Source organism: Scardinius erythrophthalmus, assembly GCF_964197995.2.
Source record: "Scardinius erythrophthalmus genome assembly, chromosome: 4".
Lineage (NCBI taxonomy): Eukaryota > Metazoa > Chordata > Actinopteri > Cypriniformes > Leuciscidae > Scardinius > Scardinius erythrophthalmus.
This window is the reverse complement of record NC_138224.1, coordinates 23,172,682-23,199,981: the sequence shown is the minus strand read 5'-3', so window position 1 is coordinate 23,199,981 and position 27,300 is coordinate 23,172,682. Positions and strand designations below refer to the sequence as shown.

Sequence of the window (27,300 nt, the reverse complement as noted above, 5' to 3'; positions counted from 1 at the left end):
TGTGGGCTACGCACACACTTGGGCCGGTGGTGCCAGTTCCAGTGCCTGAGCCGGTGGTGCCAGTTCCAGTGCCTGAGCCGGTGGTGCCAGTTCCAGTGCCTGAGCCGGTGGTGCCAGTTCCAGTGCCTGAGCCGGTGGTGCCAGTTCCAGTGCCTGAGCCGGTGGTGCCAGTTCCAGTGCCTGAGCCGGTGGTGCCAGTTCCAGTGCCTGAGCCGGTGGTGCCAGTTCCAGTGCCTGAGCCGGTGGTGCCAGTTCCAGTGCCTGAGCCGGTGGTGCCAGTTTCAGTGCCTGAGCCGGTGGTGCCAGTTCCAGTGCCTGAGCCGGTGGTGCCAGTTCCAGTGCCTGAGCCGGTGGTGCCAGTTCCAGTGCCTGAGCCGGTGGTGCCAGTTCCAGCGCCTGAGCCGGTGGTGCCAGTTCCAGCGCCTGAGCCGGTGGTGCCAGTTCCAGCGCCTGAGCCGGTGGTGCCAGTTCCAGCGCCTGAGCCGGTGGTGCCAGTTCCAGCGCCTGAGCCGGTGGTGCCAGTTCCAGTGCCTGAGTCGTGGCCGCCCGAGGGAAAGTCTCCGCCCTGGCCGCCCGATGGACTGTTGTCTCCGCCCTGGCCGCCCGATGGACTGTTGTCTCCACCCTGGCCGCCCGATGGACTGTTGTCTCCACCCTGGCCGCCCGATGGACTGTTGTCTCCGCCCTGGCCGCCCGATGGACTGTTGTCTCCGCCCTGGCCGCCCGATGGAAAGTCTCCGCCCTGGCCGCCCGATGGACTGTTGTCTCCGCCCTGGCCACCCGAGGGAAAGTCTCCGCCCTGGCCGCCCGATGGACTGTTGTCTACGCCCCTGGCCGCCCAAGGGAAAGTCTCCGCCCTGGCCGCCCGATGGACTTGTCTCCGCCCTGGCCGCCCGAGGGAAAGTCTCCCCCCTGGCCGCCGGATGGACTCTTTGCTTCGCCCTGTTCCCCTGATGTATTGTCTGTGTCACCCTGGCCCCCTTTGAGTCTGTTACCCCCTGTTTCTGTTTCCCTTCATGGACCTGGCCCCCCGTCCCTCCCCCTGATCCTCCACCGTGCCACCTCCCTCCTGAACTCTTGTTTTGTTCCGTGTCCTGTCTTGGAGTGTCTGGGAGCCACTCCGTAGAGGGGGGGTTATGTCACAGTGTCTGGTTTATGTTCCTTGGGTCACCACTAGATCTCCTCCTTCCTCACGGTGTCCAGCACACTCTAGTACTACATTCCCCATGATTCTTGTCTTTTCATTGCACTCAGCTGTCCCTTATCACTCATCATTGCATACAGCTGTTTCTCATCACATTGTTTGTACCTGTCTATAAATACCCTGTCTGTTTTAGTCCTTGTCACGGAGTCATTGTGGTATGTCACTTACACTTCTTGAAGTCTGTTTCCTGGTTTGAGTTTGTTTTGTTCCTTGTTTGTTTATTTTGTTATTGGACTGCTAACATGGATTTTGACCCCTGCATGGATGATGACGAATTGGATTGCCCTACAAATAAAAGTGTTGTATTTGGATCCACCTGTTTCTCTCCCATTCCTTGGTGTGTGGATCGTGACAGTTAAGAGGCTAAAAGCAGGTTTAGTACTTGCCCCATTGAAGTCAACAGGGTGCAAATTTTAAAAATGGAATAACTCGGTGTAGGCAACACCGATTTTTGTCGTTGTTCTCTGTATTGTATTGACCGGAGTTCTCATTTAATTACTTACCCTCATGTCGTTCCAAACCCGTAAGTCTTTGAAACACAAATGAAGATATTTTTGATGAAATCTGAGAGTTTTCAATCCCACTGACATGGTACGCAACTACCACTTTAACGCTTACAAAAGTTCATAAAGAGATCGTAAAGCTAATACATATGAATTGAGTGGTTTAGTCCAAATTTTCTGAAGATTTGTTTTATAAATTTAATCGCTGACCAGATTTAATTTAGTATTTTAATCATGTATGTGGCGAGCAGGACGAGGTCGAGGGCCGTGGGAGAACGGCACGAGGCCGGTGGCGTGATTGCAAATGAGCGACACCTGCGCGACGCACCGGTCTCGCATCTCTCACGGAGGAGCGGAAGCATAAAGGAGGAGCGACGACAGTGAAGAGCGAGAGAGGACAGGCCTGATTTTTAGTTCATGTTTTGTTTCTATCGCCAGCAGTCGTCCGTGAGGGGTTGCTGGCTTTTACTTTTTTTTTTATTTGTGTATTTTATTATTAAATATTGTTGAATGTCCGCCGGTTCCCGCCTCCTTCTTCCCGTAACATCTAAACCCCGTTACATTGGTGCCGAAACCCGGGAAGAAGGAGGGACACGCAGTCGGAGAGCCCTCGCTGCTGGGAGGAATCGCGGTGCTGAGGAGGTCGGGCAGCACGAGGGAGCGTCGGCCGCCGATTGCTGCCCGAGGCGATGGTGCTGGATCGAAAGAAGATCAGGTGGGACGGAGAGCTCGCTGCCGTCCTCCTGGGTCGAGGAGGGATGGCTGCCATCCGCGAGGGAGCGGAGGAGTCGCTCCCGTTCGCCATGGGCCGGAGCCTGTTGCCGTCGGCCATGATGGGGGCGGAGCAGGGGACGGGAGGCTCGCTGCCGGCTGCCCTCGACAGGAGGAGCCATCGCCGTCTGCCAGGAGGCGGAGGAGCGTCGAGCCGTCCCCCAACGGATGTCCAGTACCATCGCATGGCACCGCGAGTGAGTCTCTCAGCTGGTTGAGGGCCGAGCGGCAGTGTGTCCGGGAACCGGATCAAGATTTTTTTTTTTTTTTTCCTCTCTCCCCTCTCTCCCCTCTGTCGCTCCTCATGCTTCCGTCTCCTGTACTCTCGCCTCGTCTGTCCATACCCCCAGGTACCGCAGCCGCCGTGATCGGTCCCCCCGGGAAGGGGGGGAGGGGGGAGTAGGCGCAGCCTCGGTGGTACCCCCCGGCCTGCGAGGGGCGATGGGGGTATGTGGCGAGCAGGACGAGGTCGAGGGCCGTGGGAGAACGGCACGAGGCCGGTGGCGTGATTGCAAATGAGCGACACCTGCGCGACGCACCGGTCTCGCATCTCTCACGGAGGAGCGGAAGCATAAAGGAGGAGCGACGACAGTGAAGAGCGAGAGAGGACAGGCCTGATTTTTAGTTCATGTTTTGTTTCTGTCGCCAGCAGTCGTCCGTGAGGGGCTGCTGGCTTTTACTTTTATTTTTGTATTTGTGTATTTTATTATTAGATATTGTTGAATGTCCGCCGGTTCCCGCCTCCTTCTTCCCGTAACATCTAAACCCCGTTACAATGTATAAACATTCATCAACTCACTCAAGTATGTTCGCTTGACATGCGAGAACCAATGAGGTTATTTCTCATGTTACGCAGCACGTTTGAGCTTCTCCAAGAACCAATGAGGTTCATTCTCGTGATACGCAGCAAGTTTGAGCTTCTGCAAAAACCAATGAGGTTCATTCTCGTGATACGCAGCAAGTTTGAGCTTCTGCAAGAACCAATGAGGTTTGTTCCCGCACGTCAAGCAGGTTCAGTTGAGCTTCTGTCAATGTTCGCTGATCAAAGTTTATATGTGAATAAAAGCCTAAATTCAATCTGTTCATCATAGAAAGCAGTCCAGTCTCTTAAGAAAGTTTGGACTAAACCGCTCAATGTATATGGAATAGTTTTACGATCTCTTTGAACTTTTTGAAGAGACAAAGTGGTAGTTGCGTAGCTGTCAATGGAGGCTGAAGATGTATTGAATCTGGAATATTCCTTTAATGATGACAAAACAATTTTTGGGTGAACTATCCCTTTTAACATCGCTGTAGTGAACACAAGAACATTGTTCATCTCGCAAATGCAGCTTTTGCACAGTATAAAAGTCAGGAAAATGTGCATTTGGAGTACAAATGCAGAAGAAAGACTGCTTAGGCGTTTTCTTTCCAGCATCTATGTCTGGTAGTGCTTTTTTTCACTTGCTTTCAATGACCTTGTCAGGAAAAAAACAAATCAAAGTCTCATTCATTAGGATGGGTGACTCTTTGTTCTGCCCGTGTCTTTGAGTGACAGCACAAGGACGGCCTCTCTTTCCTCAATTATTTCTGTCCTCTTCTGTTTTACTGTCACCCTAACAAAGACAGATTGTGAAACTGGAGCTTTCCGAGACACAAGCTACACCTTATTTAAAGTACTTCAACTAATGCTACTTTTCTCGGAGGAGTTTGTAGTCATCTGACCGTTCAGCGGAAAAATGCATCTGATGGGTCGAGCTGATGTCACTATTGATCATCACAGTTAACATGGTCAGATTACCATGGTTTAAAGATTCCCTACAGATTCCAAAGCTTCCTGGGAATTCTCCATGGATCTGAGAAATCGTCCGATAACCATCCACATGAGACACCGACTTCCACCAACGCTGATCAATGAAAACGATCATGTCACCCTTCAGTTGTACTGTTTTAAAGTGGTTTATTTTTGGCCCTGCGTCACATGGCATGGTTTTGAACTCCAGTTTGGATAAGTCCACCATTATATTGTGATCTGAATACTTTTTTTGTGTCTGTAATGAAGATATTCTGCCCAGTTAAAGGTCTTCAGTCACACTTAAACCCACATGAGGTGTTCTAAATAAAAAAATGAAGTTAGATCAGCGGGCAGGAGATGTGAAGTGTCTTTGAGAGCTTATGAGGCTCTCTTTATTTACAGTGAGTCACTCAAGCGCTCTCGCTACTCTTTCCTGACGGGCGGTGTGTATTTAAACTGTCCTCAAGCTATTAATAGCTCCGCTGCTTCATCTGTGAATGCTGAATATGAAGCATGCCACCTTCCGGCTGCTGAATGCCAACGACGCCAAGAGAACATCTTTACAAAGAAGACTGTCATGAATCCTGAAGCACCATGTGCTAGAAATGCCAAGATAACACTGGATAAAGCATACAAATAAACAAAAACATGCTTCTATCTATAGTGACATTTATAACCGGAGACACGAACACAGTACTCTTTGGTGTCCCATGACTTTAAGTATTTAAGGCCCAAAATCCCATCTTTTCTTGTTGTGAGAATCATTAGGTTTGATAAACTGTTAAAATGAACCAAGCAGGAAAAGTACCTAGTTTTCAAATGTTCGTATCCGCCTCCATAAAAGTGTGATTTTTGCCCGTCTCACCTCAAAGGTCTGAACCGTATCGAACAATCGTACAACAGTGTCATCATTTTGACTATTTGTTTAATTAATATTTAATTCATTGCAGAGAAAAGTTAATTGAATTATTTAAAAAAGTAATTTTTAGCTGTGTCCCACTTTTTGTGTGCAAATCTGGTCCCACATGATTTTCCAAACATTGCAAAAATTGTCTGTCCTTAAAATTGCTGACACGCTGGATGTGACATAATGTGTACCCTTCCAACAGCATGGAAAGAAGACAATTAAATGGTCTCTTTCCATTTTCTCAATTTTAACACAAATAATGGGGGGGGGGGGTGATAAAACAAATGCTTTATCAATAAGTACAAACTAAAATTTGGTCCCAAACTAGCTAAACCCTTACTGAGTGAGAGCGTTAAATCTAAATCTGCAGTTTAATTATTTTTTTTCAACACTTTAAACCATTCTCTCTAACAACATATATAAGTGCTGATTGATTCAGACCAGCTCAGTGCTTTTAACGCAACAAACTGCTGTTCCTCCTGTTGTGATCCTTTCATTGAGCTGTGTTTCATACAAGATATATGACTTACACATCACTCTGACAACATCAGTTCAAATCCTCAAGTAAAGGCATGAGCAAACTGTCTTTACATGAGTGATGTAACTACCAATAACAGAAATAGGTCAGTGGTTCGTATAAATGACTTTCCTTATTGCTTCTAGTTATGCAGTCCATATATACAGTTGCTAAATCTGTAAGCTGTTAAAAGCATTTTAATTAACTAAGAGAGATAAAATATCTACATATATCCAGCTATTTTTATGATTCCTGTCTTTCTAAAAATAAATGATAAACATCTTACAGATTCTGCATGTGAATAACTGTGTAAATGAGTTTTTGAGTCATGAGAGTTCAGTAAAGCAGCATTACTTAGAATTATAGCCTAATTAGTTTGACTTCCCATGAATTGTGAAATATGAATCAGCAGTCAAGCCTTCACTTTACTAGAACAAAATCAATTCTCTGAACACTTTGTTCCATGCAACGCTGCATGTTTCCTCCAGAAATTAACCTTCATTACTGTTCATTCACATTCAACTGTGTTTTTATATAAGAACAGTTTCCTGTAGACACAAGCTGAGCATTTGAATACCAAGGTATGACTGCGCCATCATAAAGGTTGAGTTTCAATCCCATAAATGCTACTGAACCCTTGACATGGAAAGAAAGTGTCTGCTCAGTATATAAGTACGGTGGTCAAAAGTCAAAGTCACTGTTCCTTCCTACTTGGGCACAGTTGTTTGATGTTCACTATGGTTTGGTGGGAACACATGCATACTACGATCCCAATATTAGGTGAAATGGGAGAATTCTTGTTTTTACTCAACCTTCAATTTGATGAGCCAAGATCTTTTAGTCTATGCTTTGTTCTTTCGATGCATGAACAAAACTTCACTAAACACCGCAATGAGTTTTATGCTTTGTTAGTTTTGTTATAAAAACAAAGTCTCATCTTTTAAATTCTGTCAATTTTATAACGAAAATTCAAACAATAAATGTCATTTTGATGCTCTTTAATGTGGCGTCAAGTAATGTTCTATTTACCTCAGGAAAACTCATTAGTCAGCTACAGAAAAAAAAAACTCATTTTGCTAGATATATGCACTATATTATATATTCATTGTTGTCTTCATTATTTAATAGGCTTGAATAAATCTGTTATGAAAACAAGTTTGTATTACAGCCCCCATTTAAATGTTTATATTTCAACAAATTGGAGTAGAAACATAAATATTTCAATTAAAATTAAATCAATTTTTTGAGTTGATTATTATACATTTTATTAATTAATTGATTATAGGGCTGTGAAACGATTAATCGCATCCAAAATAAAAGTTTGTGTTTACATAATATATGTGTGTGTGTGTGTGTACTGTGTTTATTATTATTATTATTATTATTATTATTATTATTTTGTATATAAATAAACACACATGCATGTATATATTTAAGAAAAATGTGTTATTTATATATAAAATATTTATATATATAATATAAATTATATATAAATGTATACAGTATATACATGCAAATATTTTTTAAATATATACATGCATGTGTGTGTGTATTTATAATGTATAATTACAGTACACACACATACATTATGTAAACACAAACTTTTATTTCGGATGCGATAAATAGCGATTAATCGTTTCACAGCCCTAATTGATTATTATATAAGTGTTATTTTCGGTTTCTGTTTTCATCAAAATGAAAACTTTAATTTCAGTTTAAGTGTTACAGTAAAAAAAAAAATTCTCGGTGCATCACAATCAAAAATTCTTAGTACAATACTAGTAAAATACTACAAATTCAGTCATATGTGCTTTTCATTTCATAACGGCTCTTTTTTGGACTGGAAGGGAAATTTTGAGTGCTAAATGTAACAGTATGTGTTCAGTTTTATCTGATCATAATCAAGAAAAATCTGTTTTTCATGACATGATTCCAAAGCTGAATCAGGCTTCAGCAGGAAATGAGCTCACAGATTGCAGCAAAAGCAGTTGTTTTATATTTAAAAGGACTTGGGTGGTAATAAACACCCACACACATGGAATACAGTACCAACCGTTGGTGACCTATTAAAGCCCTGCCCTGTCGCCCCAATAACACTAGAGCGTAAATATACATAAGCGTAAAGACAAAACCTCACATATCATCAATCATTAAACAGTCTTTATGTATTTTAAGGGTACCTCAATAATGCATCAACTACTGACGGCCTAGAAGAGTGTACAGATTAGAAGACGGAAAGAACACGCCCCCTGGACTTTACTACAGTGCACTAAAAAAACAACATCACAGCACAAGAGCATGCTAATCACTTCTAGCCTTACAAAATGGTATGCTGGGTACACTCCAAAAACATTGAGGCCTAGATTTCTGTATTTGAATTGCACATAAACTTTCCATCCATTTGGATAACACTGTTTTAACATAAACTTAAAGTGATGCATTTTCGTCAGTCATACATAAATAAAACTGGTAAGATTTTAATGCATTTTGAATACACAACAACCAGCTTTATATTTACCATCACCTGTATTTTTTTTATCTATTTTTTAGGTTAAAATTGTGTCATCCAAATGGACTGAAATTGAATACTCAATTCAAATATATAAATCTTAAATTTAGGCCTAAATATTTATGAACGTTTATTTCTAGCCTAAAACAGATCATATTTGTACGGTTGTAAGTTCAAATAACTTACTATTATTACTAGTTGATTCATAAACTAATACCTTTTATTATTGATCAAGATACTTCTAGGGTGCCTGCAGTACGGTGGCCCAGTAGTGCACAACACAACGAAATTTAAAAAGCAAACATAAGTTCACTTCACAACGGAGATAAGCCAAAACACAACGAAATCAAGCCACAACACTTACAACCGTGTTGACTTACTACAGTTGTTGTGGCTTGATTTCGTTGTGTTTTGGCTTATCTCCGTTGTGAAGTGAACTTATGTTTGCTTTTTAAATTTCGTTTAAGTTGTGCAGTAGGCTACTTTGCCACCGTACTGTAGTACGAATCATATATATATATATAAAAAGTACAAGATAAACAGGGTTCATGCAAATTACATGTCTTACTATATTTCTGATAGTCAGAATCTGTGAAACAATAAATTATTGATCAAATGAAGACCTTTTCCCAATCACTGGCCATAGTTATGCTGACTCAAACACATTTAAACTATTCAGACATCATATTCCATCATATTAAGTAGCGCAGGAAATGGACCGGAACATCAAAACCAGTAAAGCAAGTTGAGACTTTTCGTTGAGGAAATTTCGTGTGGTAAACAGACAGTTGGGTTCTGTTCCAAAATACTAAACAGCCTCGCTGTATACTATAGGCAGTTGCCTTCTGAGACAGCATTATCATTGAAATAACAAACATACATGTATGGCATGAAATAAGATCAGTTTAGCTATTCGTATTGATATATTATTTGGTACTAAATTTTAAAAATATATTTAAAATTGCGTCAAGAGACTTTTTTCACAAGCTCATTACAATGCTTTCTTTAAAATTGGCCGAAATATTATAAGGCACTGTAAGTAGGTTTTGGAGCAGGGCCAAGAGTCATCACGTTGACTTGTTCAAACAAAGTAATCCTATTGGTCATCTAACGTGATCTAATCTCGTTACCTTATTAGTCTCACAGCACAGAAAGCCAGAGCGTTGAAGCAAATGTCACGCTCAGTGACGGAATGGGCCTCATGCACTCTAGAGAAATTTACTACAGGTCTTAGTGAGCACATCTGTCAAGCTCTAAAAAGGATTAAAGAAACATCATAAAAATGGTCCATATGACTTGGGCACTATATTCCAAGTCTTCTGATGTTATACGATAGCTTTGTGTGACAAACAGACAGAAATATAAGTCCTTATTCACTGATAATGCCCCCCCCTCCTTATAGAAATTCAACAGCTACAACGGAAGAGAACATTCTCATTAAATGCCACTTGGATCCGATCCTCCCAAAAAAATCATTGGTATGAATTTGGACAAATTGGAAATAGTTGTGGATAAGAGCAGCTTTGTTGTTTTACTAAATATCTCCCTTTTTGTTCCAAAAGAAAGTTCAACAATGACAAATTATGACATTTACATTAACAAGACACAATATAAGTACATACTGGCTGCATGGCATGTGTTGTTACAGTATATAACTTTTTTGGAATGATATTTAAATAGAAAACTCATTAAATAAGGTTAAAAAAATAGTGAATCAAACAAAATACAGTTAAATTCAATTTATATGATCTGGAGATATTTCCAACTGGACACACACATCACATGTCTTTGAGAAGCCCTGCTATCTCAAGAAGAATATTAAAGTCCCTTTGTAGTTAATCAATTTATCCATTAAAACTCATCTTTGTTCACCAAAATAACATTTTTAAAAGTTTTTTCCTTGAAAAAATATTCTTCACGCCTTAAATAGCTTGAATGTAACTCTACACACTTGCCTCATTTAGTAAATTCTAAGTAAGTTCGATAAATATATGCAAACTAGCCCTGCCTCCACTCACTCACACCAGCTCAGAGATCCACTCGTTGTCAATCACACATTGATCTGATTGGTTACAAGGTAGTTTGTGACCCAGCGATTTCAAATCGTGTTTTTGAGACTGTCTTTGGTTCACTGCAGTTTTAAGGAGAAAATACTCAATACGTAATGTGATGACATGAATTTGCACATAGTTTGTCTTATTATTAAAAACACCACATAGACATATAAACAACATTAAAAGCTTGATTTTCAGATTCAGGTCTTTAAGACAATGGAGATGATGACAAACTTGATCACTTTGGTCTAAAAGGCTTTAATGCTTCACAAATATTATAAAGCAAGGCATAAATCACTTACATGATTTAATGTCTTATGTGATTGTGTATGAATGGCTCTAGAAGTGTTTCACAATAATAGAGTGAAATACATCAACAGAAATAACCGCATGAATGATTTACCGCAGACGGTGTTGCTATGAGACACAAGGACAGATCAAAAACACTGCTAGAATCATTAAAATGAAAAGCTTCAACTGGCCGTCCATCATGTCTTTTTCCTACAGGTCTTATAACCTCACACACTGAGCTCAAACATCATGTCTGAACATGAATGATTCACACAGTTGTCCTAGTATCAGACTGTGTTGCCATTGGATACGACCAGTTTGCCTAATCAAATCTGAACTTGAACTTTGCAAAAATATCAATCTTGTCGATAAAAATGGATTGTGTGTAGTTTAGATGATGTTGTGACATAGTGACTTTGATATTCTGCTGAAAAGAAAAAGAAAAAAAAACATTTTCCATATCCCGTGAAGTGATGCAATCGAAACCATGTTTTAACCAAAGGCCTTTTTTCATCTCCATATCTGAATGTTCTGTACAAAAAACATGCAAAAGGAGAACAACTGAAGATGCTTCATGAACCTCCTTTTCATAAAATGATAGTCAGTTATGACCAGAATAAAATAGTAAAACACCATAAATCTCATCATTAAAGCACCAGTCAGTCCACATAGCTCGAATGCTATTATTTCAAGTGTTTTGAAGCCTTATGAAAGCTTTCTGTTGGGAAATGACCCACCAAAGCTCTGAAATTGACTGAATACATCATATGGACTAGGGTTGGGTAAAAAAAATAGAGATTTTTCGATTTTAATCGATTTTTATTTGATAAAACAATGGTAGGCTAATTCTTAAACCCCAAGAATCGATCTTTCGGTCTATGCTGTTTTCAGTTGATGAATGAACAAAACTTTGTAGCATGGCTCCCAATAAGCTTTGTGCTTTGTTACTTCTGATATGAAACATTGAATTAGCTTTCAAATTCAGTCAATTTTATTAAGAACCTCACGATACAATACGATACACGATACAGCAATTCTATGATAATCGATATATTGCTAGACAATCCTATAATGATACATCATGATATGTCTAACTATGAAAACAAAATGCCTGTGAAAAGGTTAAGTGCAGGTTAAGTTCTCTCTTTATTAAAGTCCAAACTGTTAGAAAACAGCACAAAATGTTTTTCAGTCTGGGAATTAAATTTAACATTTTAAGTAAATTAAACATTTTCAGTGAGATCAGGGTGATGGCGTTGCATGTTCGTGGCATTACCTGTAAACTTTACTTTTATTAGGCAAACATAATCCAGCCAGTAATTTGTATCAATACCCAGCCCTAATATAGACTATGCCAGGTTGATGTCAGGCACTGATTTTGACCTCAAACCTGCAATATTTTTTGATTTAAGAAATGCAGAGTGAAAAACAACTTCAATTTGTGTTGTTTATTAGCTAACATACGACTTCCGAAAACTACGAAAATACAGTGCACAAGTCATGGATAGTTTTTGTCCTTTTTATATGGAAAAACAATTATGGAATTGTAATTTTTGGATAAACTATTTCTTTCAAAGCAGGTCAGTAATCTCACTCTCAAACTAACCTCCAGCTCCAGGAGGAGCCGTACATGTGTCTTCATTAACATCAGGATCATTTAGCAGGGCTTTCCCGACCACAACGCAAAAAACGAGGAACTCACGTCCTGGCCAGGACTGCACGGGAAAACAAATGAAGAACTCACTACATCTCCACAACTGATGCTTTGTGATTTCCTCGAGTAAAGTACCTCACATAAAAGTACCAGAGTTTTAACATCCTGTTCCAGATGAGAATAAATCAAACGCACACAACATCAATAATTCAATTTCAATCCATATTTGGCTTTGAAACTATGGGTACTGTAAAGCACAAGACGGATACGAAAAATATGATATTTGTGTCCATTCGACTTCGTGTTCAATGGAAGAGAGAAAAGGTTTGAAGAAAAGAGAGAAAAGGTTTGAAGTGAATGGTGATCATTTTCTTTTATGGGTTATTGGTATTTACACTTTCGTGTCTTATTACATAATATGCACATAATAGATTTTTAAAATTACACTCAGATTCTTTTTAGGGCTGAAACTAAAGATTTTTTTTTTTTTTTTTTTTTTTTTTAGATTAATCAACGATTATTTTCCCTAGTTAATCTATTGTTTATTTTCTGAATAGTCAATTAATCTGTTGGTTCATTTACCAATAAATAATAAACATAACTAATCTATGTATGAACTTTTATCTAATGATAATATTTATGACTAAAGATCAGGTTTATGCAGTATAGGCGTTTACTACGGCTGCGTTCACAGTCACTTTTTGGGATTTACAGCAGCAACTGCTTACAAGTGTGAAACCTGAAATGTTTTATTCAGTCTTGAGATTAGAGTAGCTGTTGGATATGTTAATTCACCCGTATGATCAAACAGCTCAAGTCACAACAGCATTCTAACCATCCATAGCAGTAACCATAGCGACAATAACAAAAATAAAATGGTGAAGTTTAACAGTGATTGTCAGTGAGTTATTAAATAAATGAGTCCTATCGAGGCGTAAGTTCATCCATTAAATACAATTACGTTAAATGCTTTGTAACTGGTTGCAGAGAGTACGCTTGAGCCATGCATCTCGCGGCATCGCACCCACTGCATTCGTATAAAACCGGATGCTGTATAAACAGCCGTATTAAAGGGATAGCTAGTTCACTCAAAAATGAAAATTAGCCCATGATTTACTCACCTTCAAGTCATCCTAGGTGTATATGACATTCTTCTTTCAGACGAATATAATCGGAGTTATATTAAAAAATGTCCTGGCTCTTCCAAGCTTTATAATGGCAGTGAATGGCTGTTAAGTCCATAAAAGTGCATCTATCCATCATAAAAGTGCATCTATCCATCATAAAAGTGCTCCACATGACCCCGGGGGGTTAATAAAGGCCTTCTGAAGCGAAGCGATGCATTTGTGTAAGAAAAATATTCATATTTAACACAAAGTAAAATTCTAGCTTCCGGCCAAACGAACATACTCAGTTTTTGCTTTGACATCAGAAGTAGCGTAGTGCGTCATGGAATAGCCTAAATATCAGCAGTACGTCGCATTACTCGCATAAGTTGCGCTTGTATTTTCATTTGGCTGGAAGCTATTTTACTTTACAAAGTTTTAAATTTGGATATTTTTCTTGAAAAAATTTTGAATTGCAGAAACAGCAATTCACTATAGGCCTAAAGCTTGGAATATAGTATTTTTTAATATAACTCAGACTGTATTCATCAGAAAGAAGAATGTCTTATACACCTAGGATGACTTGAGGGTGAGTAAATCATGGGCAAATTCAAATTTTTTGGTTAACTATCCTTTTAAGCACAAAATATAGGACTGACAACGGTATTCTAGTGCTGCGTAAAAAATGTACTATAATAGTCTAAATACATACACTGCCGTTTGGTTGTTTTGAGGTAGAAAAACCCTGAGAAGTTGTGCTGCTGTGATAGGCCTGTGCCATTTCAGTTTTACACCATTTTATTTGGTCTCTGTTAAAAATAAATCCTGCCCTTTAGATCGGGCTCAATATTTCTGTGATAACAGCTGATTTTCAACAAGCCCAAGAGTCAGAGCCACCATCATTGGATGACCATAAACAGCGCAGCGATTAGACGCATTCAACGCAAATCGACTCATTTACGCAATCGATTATGTCGACACGTCGATCCAGCCCTAACGCTTTCACATATGAACATTAAAGCTGCTGTCAGTCTGTGGGACAGAGTAACATAAAATCACTCTGGACAGAACGCTGAACTGCTTTCAAGCTAAGAGATACAAGTGCTAATGCATCAAACTTATTCAACCTTTAAACATTTACTTTCTTCTGTCTCTATAAAATTAGATTTTGGGTGAACCATTCATTTATCACATGGAAATGTGTGTCACATCTCTATGAATCTGAATAAACAGACATTGCAAATGTTTTACTGCAAACTAACTAAAACAGGGATATTTTTGCAGGAAGCAAAACCTTATTCTATTGCAAAAGACAAAAACAACACAATTCATTTTCACTGTGCATAAGGGACACACACAGGGATCAGTTTAGGAAGGATTTGTGAGCCCTGAGAGAGACCAAAAATTGAGCAAATCAAAGCTCAAGACTTACAGCAAGTTTATGAGTGTTTCTGAATCAGTGATGCAACAACTAGCAAGAAGACAACAATACAAAACCCTCTCGCATAATATGTGTTAAAAACTCACAAGCTAAGACAGATATTTATATATGAATAAAAGTTATTTGCCCTGTGGGGAACTTACAAAGATACTTACAAAGGCTTCACACAATTATGATGTTCTCAGTTAATAAATACTGGAGGGTTTGCTTCCTCTCATCATCTGCATTCATTTACAAGCCTCCTTCAAATTAAAGTTCGGGTGAAATATGAAGAGGATGGGTCAGTACAGACCCAGATGACAAAAAAAAAGTCCAATATCATGTTCAGTTACATATTTCTAGTTTCTAGACACTCACGAATACAGCATTTAGCATAAATAAGCTTTAATACTGACAAAACACACTGCATTTACTCAGCAGTCGCTTATAAATGTGGTGGTTAGGTTTGCAACATTCTGGATTTTCTACATACCACACATTTATAATTCACATCTCAAAGACTTTAATAGTAAAAAGGGAAAAACTGTTAAATAAATTATAAATTGTACTACAAAGTCGCAGCCTTTGTTGGGGTTATGAAAGCCTAAACATGAGAATGCCTTGAGAAAGCAACGTTTTATGTTTTAAAAGGTTTACATTTAGCGGTGAATTATGACACCTTACTTTAAAACCTCTGGAATTTGATCTCTGAATGCGATTCATGGGTATGATTATTGCATTATAGAAACATCACAGTGCCTTATAATTCTGTATATCCTTTGATTTAATCACACAATAACAAATATATCATACTTGTAGCCCATTATATGTATTTCCATGTATTTGAATGCTTTTCCTCTAGTATTTACTGCATTATTTGACTCTTAAGCATGAATAAGTTAGTATTGTTAAGCATTTAAACTGTGATAGACACTATTAATTAGGAGAACCTCATAAGGAGTGTTATAAGGCCTACAGAGGCTTGTGTGTAGTGTCTTGTGTGATGCTGACTAGTGTTTTCTCCTCCCTTCCCCCTCTCCAGAATGGCCATGAATGAGCCCTCCCCCCAGCCAGAAACTCTGCAGACTTTTGCTCCATGTTAGGAAGAAACCAACACCCCTTCAGTACAAAATGGAAGCTTCCACTATCAAACTGGGGTACACCAAAAAAAGCCTCACAACAAACATTTCACACAGTGGCAACATTTGACATTTAAAACACGTTGAAATGCAGGCGCGCGCCGCTGTCCGAGGTGCTGAAACTGCGTTACGAACTGAAACTCACAATCGAACGGACTCGAAATTCAGTCATTCTGACAGGCGAATTCAGTGAGGGATTGAGAGCTTGTGTCTAACAAACCAACAAACCAAGGCCAAGCAGACGAATTACCAGTGAACACATGAATAATTGCTATCGGAACGCTATAGTATTGATGACCTTGCTTTTTGAGTCGCGATTATTAAAAAAAAGTGAAAGTGAACTGCAGAGATCGAATCAAATTCTACCACGTCGTCATGTGACCAAGAAATATAACCCACCGAGAAGACTGTCGATAAAGTATCGAATAAGTACGTTGAGGTTAAGTACACACTGGACAGCGATGTTTTAATGCAACATGGCCGAGGAAGTGAGCAACTTTCCCTCACAAACTCTCAACATGTCGACCTACTAAAAATGGACGCTACAATTTACTAAAGAACCAAGACGATGTTCATGTGCACATAAAGCAGTTGTTGTTTATTATGATTTCACTGAGCCCAGCTAATTTATAGTATTTTATTGTGTTTTTCCTTGTATGAAAGGGGGATTTGTTTCCAAAATGTCGCTTAATGCATTCATGGGGCAAAATATAATCCCTATTAAATTAATTATTACTTGTTTTTCCACTTAAAGCAGTTATTCTGCTTTGCCTTTAATGTAGTTGTTTCTTAAGCTCACCGTTATAATATTAAACACATTTAATCAACACGATTCTTCCCCAAAAACAACCTAAATGTTTCCAGAACTTCACAAACCCCCCTTGTGTTATTTGGCAAAGTCACGTAAAGGACAAAGCGTTGAGAACGTCCGTAAGAACTAGTGATGCCGATAAAGTTTCTCGCCCCAATGTAAATGCCCCATTCTTCAACGCTTCAAATAAAATGAATTACCTGTGGGTCCCGCTTCATCAGTGCAACTAGTTTCTAAACGAAGTAAAACAACGAAAATGCGTTTCGTTGAAAGTGTTTCAAGTTAGGATGTGAGGGAGGAACAAAGCGGCGAGCAGCGAGTCCGTTTGAACCTCATAAATATTCAAGTCTCGTCCCGATCGCTACACAAAACCGCCGCATTATTAGTGCAAATCGCTAAAAACACGCCGCACGCGTGAAAGTGCATCAAAGAACGTTTTAACAATATGCGCTCAAAGTGATTATGGCGTCATAAAGGCGAAAGAATGTTACCGTTGTATGACTCTAAAAGGCTACGAATTCCACCCGAATTAAAGCGTTCGAACACGGCTGATGTCCGTCTTATAGCGTTTTATTCACGTAAGAATCCCAGGAAAGCTTGAACAAAATGCCATTTTTATTTACCTGATGACATTGGACTTCTACTTTGAGTGCTTCTTGAAGGCCTTGTAGCTCCATATTCCGACTTCAGAAGCACTTTTCCTCCACTTTCGACGCGATCCGCGTTATTTGTGGCGTAATACAAATATTTTAAAAGCAACAATAACAATCGCAAGAACTACTCGGGCTGCACAGCAAGTTCTCGCTTCTTTACTGGCCGTAAGACTCATCACCCACTTTACGCCAGTATAAACAAAAGTGCTCAGAAAGCGACCTAAAGGTTCCAGCAGTCACGTAAATTCACTCCGTAATCCACACGGCAAACGCCTGAACGACCTACCCGTAACGTACGGCTTTATTTTTAAGTCTTTGAGTTGAAAAATGTGGAACTATATTTTGTCCGAGTGCGCGGCGTGATTTCACTTTGCCTGGGGAAAAAGTTGCGCTTCGGTTGTCAATGCTAATTCGGAAAAGTTCCCGGATGGAGCAGTGAAAGAAGAACTCTCCCTTCCTCTGTCGCGTGCACGCGCTCCCTCAGTCATGGAGTCATGCGCGCTCCCGCAGTTCTCTACAAAAACCTCACCAGCAGAACTATAGGCATAAAAATCAAACAATATGGATCAAATTCCATATTTCTGTTACTTGCTTTGATAAGAGAAGATGCGTATTCTTAACTGAACAGAGCTGCTCACACTTACATGTTCTGTTAAACTAAAAAGAGAAAAAGACATGATTGTTAGGAAATTATTACAATTTTTAAAGTTATTTTTTTTACACATTTTAAGAAAGAAATCATTTACCTGTTGAGAGTATGTTGACAGTCTGTGAAGTTGTAAAGCTGAGCTCCAGAAAATCAGTTATGAGGTGGCTTTGACAGTTACAGATTCGTATTTCGTATTCCTATATTCAGATTTAGTGAAAAAAGTTCATTATGGATGATATTGTGTTTTGAGTTTTTTGAGTGTTGAGTTTTAGTGGTAAATTAATGGAAATTAATTTCCCAGTGAAAATTTGTTTCAAATTGTGCAAAATGTGTGTTTTTTTTTTTATCTGTTATTTTATTCTATGGAGACGACGAAAAACAAAGGCATCGAATTGATCGGCATAACCTTTTTCTTAGCCATATACTATTTTCATTTTAAAATAACTAAACCAAAAAAGTTTGAAAACTTCTAGAATTAATAGAAAAAATCTGACATTTTGGTAAGGTACTGTCATGATGAAATACTCATAAATAATCATAGTCACAATGCAAAGTTTATTAGATTCTGCATTAGTATGTATATGTTATTCTAGCAATAAATGATATGTAAATCAAACACTGTGGCTGAATTAAAATGATCTGATTTGATTATGAAGAAGACCAAAGAGAGTGTGTATTATGATTAAGTGTGATCTGTATGAATGATTTGGGGGGTGTATAGACACAACCCCCTCACAGACCCTCACAGACCTCTGTATAACCCCCACATCGCGTAAATGAACAAATCCCTCCAGCTATTAAAATGCAAATATGGGCCTCTGTTCTGCTTTTATTAGTCAGTAGTGCTGCATTACCTCACATTTCCCTTTATCAACAAATATTTCTGTTGCTAACATAATTTGCTACATGAAATCTGGCGTCTAAAGATAAATCTACTGTTTACTTCTATAGTTTGGTTCAGCTGCTCCAATAATGAAGCAAAACTCTGACCATGTATTAATGTTATTACTCATTTACAGCAAAAGTTATAGAATGAGCATGCATACTAATGTGTTTTGCATTTAACAGCTGATCATTTTGATCCTAGTTGGGTTTTACTCCACCCTGTCCTCGTCCCAACCCCCATCCACCCTCCCAGTGGTGCGCCCTCCGCCCCCTTCGATCCTCTAAACACAAGTCACAATGCCATTGGAGCTTTACAGCGTGCTCACGCACTGCTCTGCCCTGCCGTCCAATCAGGAGTTGCGGCTGTGGCATATGCATCCAGACAGAAGGGATGAGAGCCAATCAGCTTTCAGGACAGAAGGAATGTGATGTGGAAGTTAATGTGATGCAGAAAGGGCAGTCCAGTGCATTTACTTACAACTGACTGGAAACCTTCTTCTGCTTGATGTGTGTGCTTATGAAGGAAGTCAAAAAGCATTTTGAACAGAGGATATTTTGAGACTGTCCAGCATTTTAATCATTGTTTTGCTTTCGTTTCAAATGGTTGTGACAAATATTTCATTGGTGTTTGTTTTAATATGGTCGTAAAAGTCAATCATCATGGTCAAAGCACTAATGGCCCATGTGGATCATTAGCAATCTAATTAAAATGCATCTTATGATGTGGTTTTTATAGCAAAGTCCATCTTGAATCTTTTAGAGTTTGATTGAACGGGTTACAGCAACACAGGTGTCAAAAGGGCTACTGACTTTTAAAGGAAATCAATTCCTCTTATTGTGAGATTAAAAGAGAAGTTAAAAAAAATACCCCTGTTTAAAAGCTGAAAGGCGTGCCATGTGATCATAATATGTGGGGACTCATATTTTACATTCACATGTCATAGAATGTCACAGGACAGTGTGAAGACATCATTTGTTGCTCAAACCCTTGTTTATCCTTTTCACTTTTATTATTTATTTGTGTTGCCTTCTATCCTTATGCTTGCAGTTTAACACATAAGAGTTTGTTTTATTATTCATACCACACAGTAAAGAAGTGTCTTTATAGACATTTTATAATATATAGTATCTGGATAAAGACACAAAATTGTTTCTTTATTTTAATCGAACAGCAATATTTGTAATCATGTCTGGTAAATTGAAAAATGGTGTATTAAATTTAACCCTCATTCTTCCATCGGGTTCCCCGGATTTTTTTTTAGGAATTTGGAAAAATTGAGTGTTCATCAGAGGGGTCCAAGACCCTAGGACTTTTGTCACACTTGAACCACCAAAAAAAAAAAAAAAAAAAAAAATAAATTACCATAAATGGATTCGAGGAGTTTTGTGGTTAAATTTAAAAAAATAACAAATCCTTCCCTTGCGGGTCAATTTGACCCCCTTAGAAATGAATGGAATGCGATGAATGCTTCAGTACACATAGAAAAACCTAAAAATGCTACAAATTCTAAATAAAAAATGCTAAAACTTTACAAAAAAAATATTTTATAATGTCTACATATGTAGCTGAATGCATACTGAAAAATAACTGACTTTAGGGCCTAGCGGAACAGCTGATTTGCTCCAAATAATGATATAAGGCCATCTAGTGGCAACAGTCATGAAACATCATGTTATATAAAACATTTTCCACAAGAGGTCGGCAAAGGCACCCAATGTAAAATATGTTGAGCTGAATTAAAAGATTTATGCATGATATTGTGAGTTATTTTGAATTTAAAGGTGGTATCAGTGATTTCAGGCCCAAAAATATTTTTATCACATTCATCTAATCTTTCCTAACGATCCGCTAGCTGCCCGCCCCATAAGCATGCTGTCAAAAAAACGCGTCTCTGTAGGCAGCCTAGGCTCTGAGATCTGCACACAAAAACAAATGGTTTAGCCAAACACTCAAAACCAAAACAAATAGTGTTCCAACCAATCACCGACAGGGGGAGGGTGTTGTGAGGTTTTGTGCTCGTGCACGGCTGCACGCGAAGTCAGAGCTGAAGAAAAAGCTGGCTCAAAACCTCACAACACCCTCCCACTGTCAGTGACTGGTTGGAACACTATTTGTTTTGGTTTTGAGTGTTTGGCTAAACCATTTGTTTTTGTGTGCAGATCTCAGAGCCTAGGCTGCCTACAAAGATGCGCTTTTTTTGATGGCATGCTTATGGGGCGGGCAGCTAGCAGATCGTTAGGAAAGATTAGATGAATGTGATAAAAATATTTTTGGGCCTGAAATCACTGATACCACCTTTAAGTTGAAAGAATTTGAGGAATGTGCTTAAATTACGAAATTACTATTTATTTATTATTTACTGATTAAATATAGTAATTAAAAGATAAATACAATAAAAAAAAATAAAAAATCTCCAAAAAAAAAATCTCCAAAAAAAATGCATTACAAAATAGAAAAAAAATATTATCAAAATGAAATAAAATAAGATTTCTGGACAAAAAAATAAAATAATATATATATATGACCCACGAGGGAAGGATTTGTTACTGGACGCGAGGGAAGGATAAATGAAGCATTTAACAGATTTCTATGTACTAATTAAATTAAACTATACTCTTAGTACACAATAGTTATACAAATGAACTAGATAAATTAATTTATTAATTAATTTCTATTTAAAGGGATAGAAACCGATTGAAAAAAAAAAACATTCCTTATCATGTGGCTCCCTCTAGTGGACAGCATTAATTTTACTGCCTTCATGTTTTGAGAAGTTTGAAGATCTGACAAACACCCTAGGAGGATTTTGAAAAAGTTTTTTTTTTTTTTTTTTTTTTTTTTTACAAATTAGAGTGGTGGATAAAGAAAAAAGAATCATAGATTTTTTAAAATATTGTTCCTGCTTAAAGCAAGCATTTGGAAGAAATACGATTTTTGATTCTTCCACACACGGTTATGGAGTTATAAGCTCAAATGTAAAGTTGCTTATAATAGCACCACTTTGTGGCTGATTTTCACAAAAATTCAGTAAACATATTAATTTTGACAAGATATTCAGATTTTATATTTATTAATATAGCCATATTAGCTTCTAAAATTGGATTGGCTGCTGGTGGCCATGTTTTTTTTTTACATATATTAGAGGATATGTTAGGAAGTCCACTAAAGAAGATTTGTACCAATTTTCCATTCCTTGGGTCATACGATTGTTGAGTTATAGGGCCCTATTTTAAGGATCTAAGCGCATGGTCTAAAGCACATTGCGCAAGTGCACTTAGGGCGTGTCCGAATCCACTTTTGCTAGTTTAACGACGGGAAAAATGGTCAGCGCTCCCGGCGCATGGTCTAAAAGGGTTGTCCCTATTCTCTTAATAAATAATGAGTGTGTTTTGAGCGTAACATGCAATAAACTCATCTCACATTCCCTTTAAAAGCCAGTTGCGCTCGCGCTATGGCGGATTCGCTATTTACATGGTGGAATTTGCAAGCGGAAAGACTGAATGCTTCTCCAGAGAGGAAACGGATCAGCTTAATTTATTTATAATAATTTTTACATTGTAATCCTTTTATTTTTAATTTTTGGCTAGTTTATGTGCTGCTGCGCGTCCCTGTGTACGTAATAAGAAGAGTGTACGTGCGTGTTAGACTTTCTGTAGGCGCACATTACTAACACGCTCGAGAGAGAGAGAGCTGGTCCAGGTTTTTGTTGGTCAATGGCGCAGTCTATTTCAGTTGCCTCAAAATAGCAAAGCATCAACACCTTTGTTTTCAGACCAGCAGCCCATGGGCACACAAATAAGCGCAAATGCATTTGCTATTTAAATAACGTGTCGCAGGACGTGAAAATGATAACTGCGTCGGGCTTAAACTAGAAAAACACTTGCGTTGCGCCTGGCGCTGCATTGCGTATGATAGGGCCCATAATGTTTTTTTTGCTGTTATTGTGGTGGAATTTTACGAAACCTGGTGTGCGCCCTCAGAATGTCCTTTTCTCTTTGCGTGTCAAATTTCGTAATGCTTGGACATTGCATTCATATATAGGTCAACTCATAAAAATGGGTGTTGCATGACCAATTAGTTAGCTTATACATTTGCAATGCTTTGACGAATCGAAATTTTTTTAATAACTTTTTGTCAGCACTGCTAGCTGCTGTGTGCCTATTTTGGTGAAGATCGGACCAACAGCCTAGCAGGAGTTTTTTAAGTAGGTAGCTTTTTAAGAAAATCCAAAATGACGGTAAAATTTTATAGGCGAAAATCGGAGATGTACATTTTGTAGGGTTTAACTCAAGGATTTAGCGGAAATAACAATTTGGTGTGATCCAACATGCAAACTACCTTATTATAGCGCCACCTAATGTCGGACCAGTGTGCACCTGAGTAACGTTGCACGTTTGTGATCCATCCTGCCGAGGTTGTGGTCTCTGCGATTTATGGTTTCTGACAGCTATACACTTTTAGGACAGAAAAATAATGAAGAAGAAGAAAATCAGTACAAACTGCTTGCACCACTAATTAGCATTTTTTTAAAGGGAGTTTATTATTAGGAATTGAGGGTTCGGAAGGACAAATCTCATTCATTTTCTCCATAAAGAAATATATTTAAAAAAAAAAAAATATTTTTTAAGAAAGAACTAACTATTGAAATCATTAGTGTAATTTCAATTTAATACCAGTAGCCTGTGAGATATGGTAATACTGCTTTCAGTTTACCACACTTCTACTACATCCAAATGAACACACATATTATAAGTATAACACACATATACTTAACCACTATATTTTGCAAAGCAGAAGTTATTTTCTGTGAATATATGAGACTTCAGAACCAGTGCATTTATAATAACATATATTTATATACGACATATGCACTTAATCACATTGATCATTACACAAACACTGTATGTAGAAATGTCAAGTACTTGTACAGCTTGATATGGTGTCATTTACAGATGTATTATCATTTTAAATGATTACTGTCCTTGGTAACAAATTGTTCTCATAAACTGGATGCAGCATCTGGGACAAACTTCCAGTAGGCCTATACTCTACTGTCTACTCTAAACAAACCTCCTCTGGAGCTCACAGATCTGTTACCATGACAACAACTCCAAGATCAGAACAGAACAGTCTAACCCTAACACACAAAAGAAAGGGGCCCTGAACACTAACCATAATAACTAACAATGCTTATATATTTATAAATGAAGCATTAGGTCAAACATGTATATTAAATACAAAAAAAAAAAAAAAATCATGATTTTAACAGTAACACACTGTAAAAATTCTACAGTGGAAAACTGTTAATTGGTTAAAAGATTTTTTTTGTACTATATACGGTGAATAACTGTGATAGATCTAACTGTACATTTAATGTAATTTTACAGTAAAATACCAGTTTTTGGAAGTGAAAAAGAACAAGTCATTGTATAATTTACAGTGAAAAAACGTAAATTGACAATCCCACAATTCCTTGCATGACACTTCACATTTGATGTATTTTTGCCGAAATAACTGTTTCTTCATAGTTTTTCTTATTTTTTTCTAATAAGTTATGTACTATACATTAGTGTTTTATGTTACATTTAATGTTGTTAAATTAATGTTTATTGCATTTTTTAAATTTCATGTGTGTCACCATGATGGTATTTAGTGTTTGTGTGAATGACACTGTGCAGCTTCTATATACAATTGCTAATTTTCATGTGTAAAAGCTGTTTGTGATGAGCTTTGATTCATCATGTGACTTTCATCACCTCTGTGATTGGTTGTTGTCAGTGTATTACAATGGTACAAAACAGATATTAGTACTTCAATAGGTCTGTAAATTAACATTATATCAATTAATTAAATTTTACTGTAAATTTAAGTTAAGTCTGTAAAACCTAAAATGTTGCTACCGTATTTTTTACAGTAAATTTCTGGCAACCGCAGCTGCCTTTTTTTTTTACCCTAAATTTAACGGAATTTTTTTTTTTCAGTGTACATTTTGTTTTATATTGACTTTAAGCTCATGGAACGGTAAAACAACAGATGTTACATTAGCTATACGACACATAACACAAATTACATTTCTTTGAGACACGTGAACAGTCATGACATCAGATCTTTGATGTCCTGAAACACACTCTGACTTTAATAAGAGAGTTTCCTGGAATAGATGAGTGTGTGTCACTTGAGCTCGGCTCTTACTGTAAGCATCACGGCTGAGAGAGAGGAGATCTGATCGCACCGTAACCTTCATCAGCACATGCCAGCACTATGGGAATAGTTTTAGAATGAACTCATGTGCCAGTCAGGGAAACATGACAAACATGCAATACCTTAAATACATCAATATTCTAAGTACTGTATTTCCACCACACGTATTTTAGGCAATAATGAGTATAGTTTTCTTTTACAGAAAAACATTGCAATCATAAGTGCTAATCTAACTTGTAAACAAATCAATTGTCAACTTGTCAACAAATCAATTAGGGCAAATTTTGTTACCTATAGTCAATATTCCTGAGACAGGCTGGTTTTATGAATATTCAAATGTGATGATGCAGTGGTTTGGTGCACATGTGGGCTCTACAGGTTTGAGTCTAAAGCTGTGCCTTGCTCTTTTATTCATATTCTGTTCTCTTTATAACATTCTTGTCAATGTAAAGTGGGAAATGTTGTTTTTTATTTCAAGATTATATTAAGTAATGCTGAACTGCTGGAATTCCAGATCGGTGGTTTGAGTTGCCAACGCACTTTATATGAACAAATTAAGACACGCTTCGTCAGCTGTAAATACTGAATTCGACTTGGCAGGCAGATGTATTTGAATGCATATCATCACAGTTTTTGACATTTATGGTTCATCTCTCCTTGCAGAGGCAGAAACAGAGAATCAAAACATCAGAAAAGATCTATGTGTTATGCTAACATTGCATATGCTATATAACCGCTCAAAAGTTTGGGAACATTACTATTTTTAATGTTTTTGTGTAATGTAAGTCTCTTATGCTCATCAAGCCTGCAGTTATTTGATCAGAAATAACTTAAATATTGTGAAATATTATTACAATTTTTTTTAAATAGTTGAATAATTTAAATAGTTTAAATAATATTCAAAATAGAAATCTATTCTAACAATATAAATCTTTACTATCACTTAATAAAAGTATTATTTTCTTTCAAAAAAAAAAGAAAGAAAAAACATACTGACCCCAAACATTTGAACGGTATTATATTGTTACACAAGATTTCTATTTTAAATCAATGCTGTTCTTTTTAACTTTTTATTCACCAAAGAACCTGGAAAAAAATATATAACAGGTTATTAAAAAATATATCAAGCAGCACAGCAGTTTTCAACATTGATAAATCAGCATGAATGATTTCTGCTGGATCATGTGACAGTGAAGACTGGAAATTAAAAATAGTTAAAATTAAATAATAGTTACTATTAAAAATAGTAATGTATCTACAATTCACTTAATCAATAACTTTACATCATGTTCTTGTTTATTATTTGAAAAAGAAGTATTTGCACTAGTCAGTAAACACTAATATTTAATAGGTGTAAATATACAATTGTGTACTTTGAGTCCTGTTTAGTTTTAATATCCATCACAATCGCTTACAGATTTCACATACAGGCAAGTGTTCTTGCTATTTTAATGTAATGGTTGTTTTGGATGACAACTTTCATTTAAATGATTAAAAAGATTGTACCGCAGTGGCTTTATGGTGCTGAAATATGGTTGAAGACATGCAGATAATGCCAGAGAGATGGTTCCATAAAGAGAAACCAATTAAATTTCCTCTTAATTTGTCAATTCACTCCTATAATTACAGCATGTTAACTAAATCTGCATAATTAGACTTTCACTGATCTGTGGTGCCTGATTGACATTTAAATATGTCATCTGAACAAATTAGCAATTAGAGACGCATACCGCAAAAAAGAAAAGATAATCAGCCCACATGACTTCATTAAGAGACTAGTGAGGAGAACCCAAGACCGCTTTGAGTCACATATAGGTAGAAAGTCAGATTTTTTCTAGTTAGAACACCTCTACAGATTGCCTGCTATTATTAAACTGTTAAAAGGGTCTAAGTGAGCGGATATTGACTGGAATAAGCTGCAATATGGACTCAACCATATTCTAATAGTCAAAGGTCTATACATGAGCATATTGGAAATTTATTCCCATCAGATTTACAAACATTTTCGTCTTTCTGTTGATGGAACTGGCAAAAGTGATCAAGAGTGTTCCACTGTTCTGCTACTTATAACTCTTTATTCTTAAATACAAACATTCTATTTAGATTTTTTTTTAATGGTTTGACAGTTTGATGTCTTAAATGATTCTTTTTAGTTATTATTATTAAACAATCTAACAATCTGGAGCTCTAAAGAACAGGGGGGTTTCGAACTTTTTAATGCCAAGGTCATTTGGATGCCAATATATGGATT

At 37.6% G+C, this 27,300-nt stretch overlaps 1 protein-coding gene across 1 annotated transcript in view; it reads right to left on the bottom strand.

The window, feature by feature from the left end:
- The window catches only part of phf21b (PHD finger protein 21B), a 57,637-nt gene extending 39,944 nt beyond the window's left edge, over window positions 1–17,693 (bottom strand). Inside the window, exon 1 of the mRNA XM_081364503.1 lies at window positions 17,284–17,693. Within this exon, the coding sequence (XP_081220629.1) occupies window positions 17,284–17,337 (54 nt within the window). The 5' untranslated portion in view covers window positions 17,338–17,693. The remainder of the gene's footprint in view (window positions 1–17,283) is intronic.
- Window positions 17,694–27,300: the final 9,607 nt, after the last annotated feature.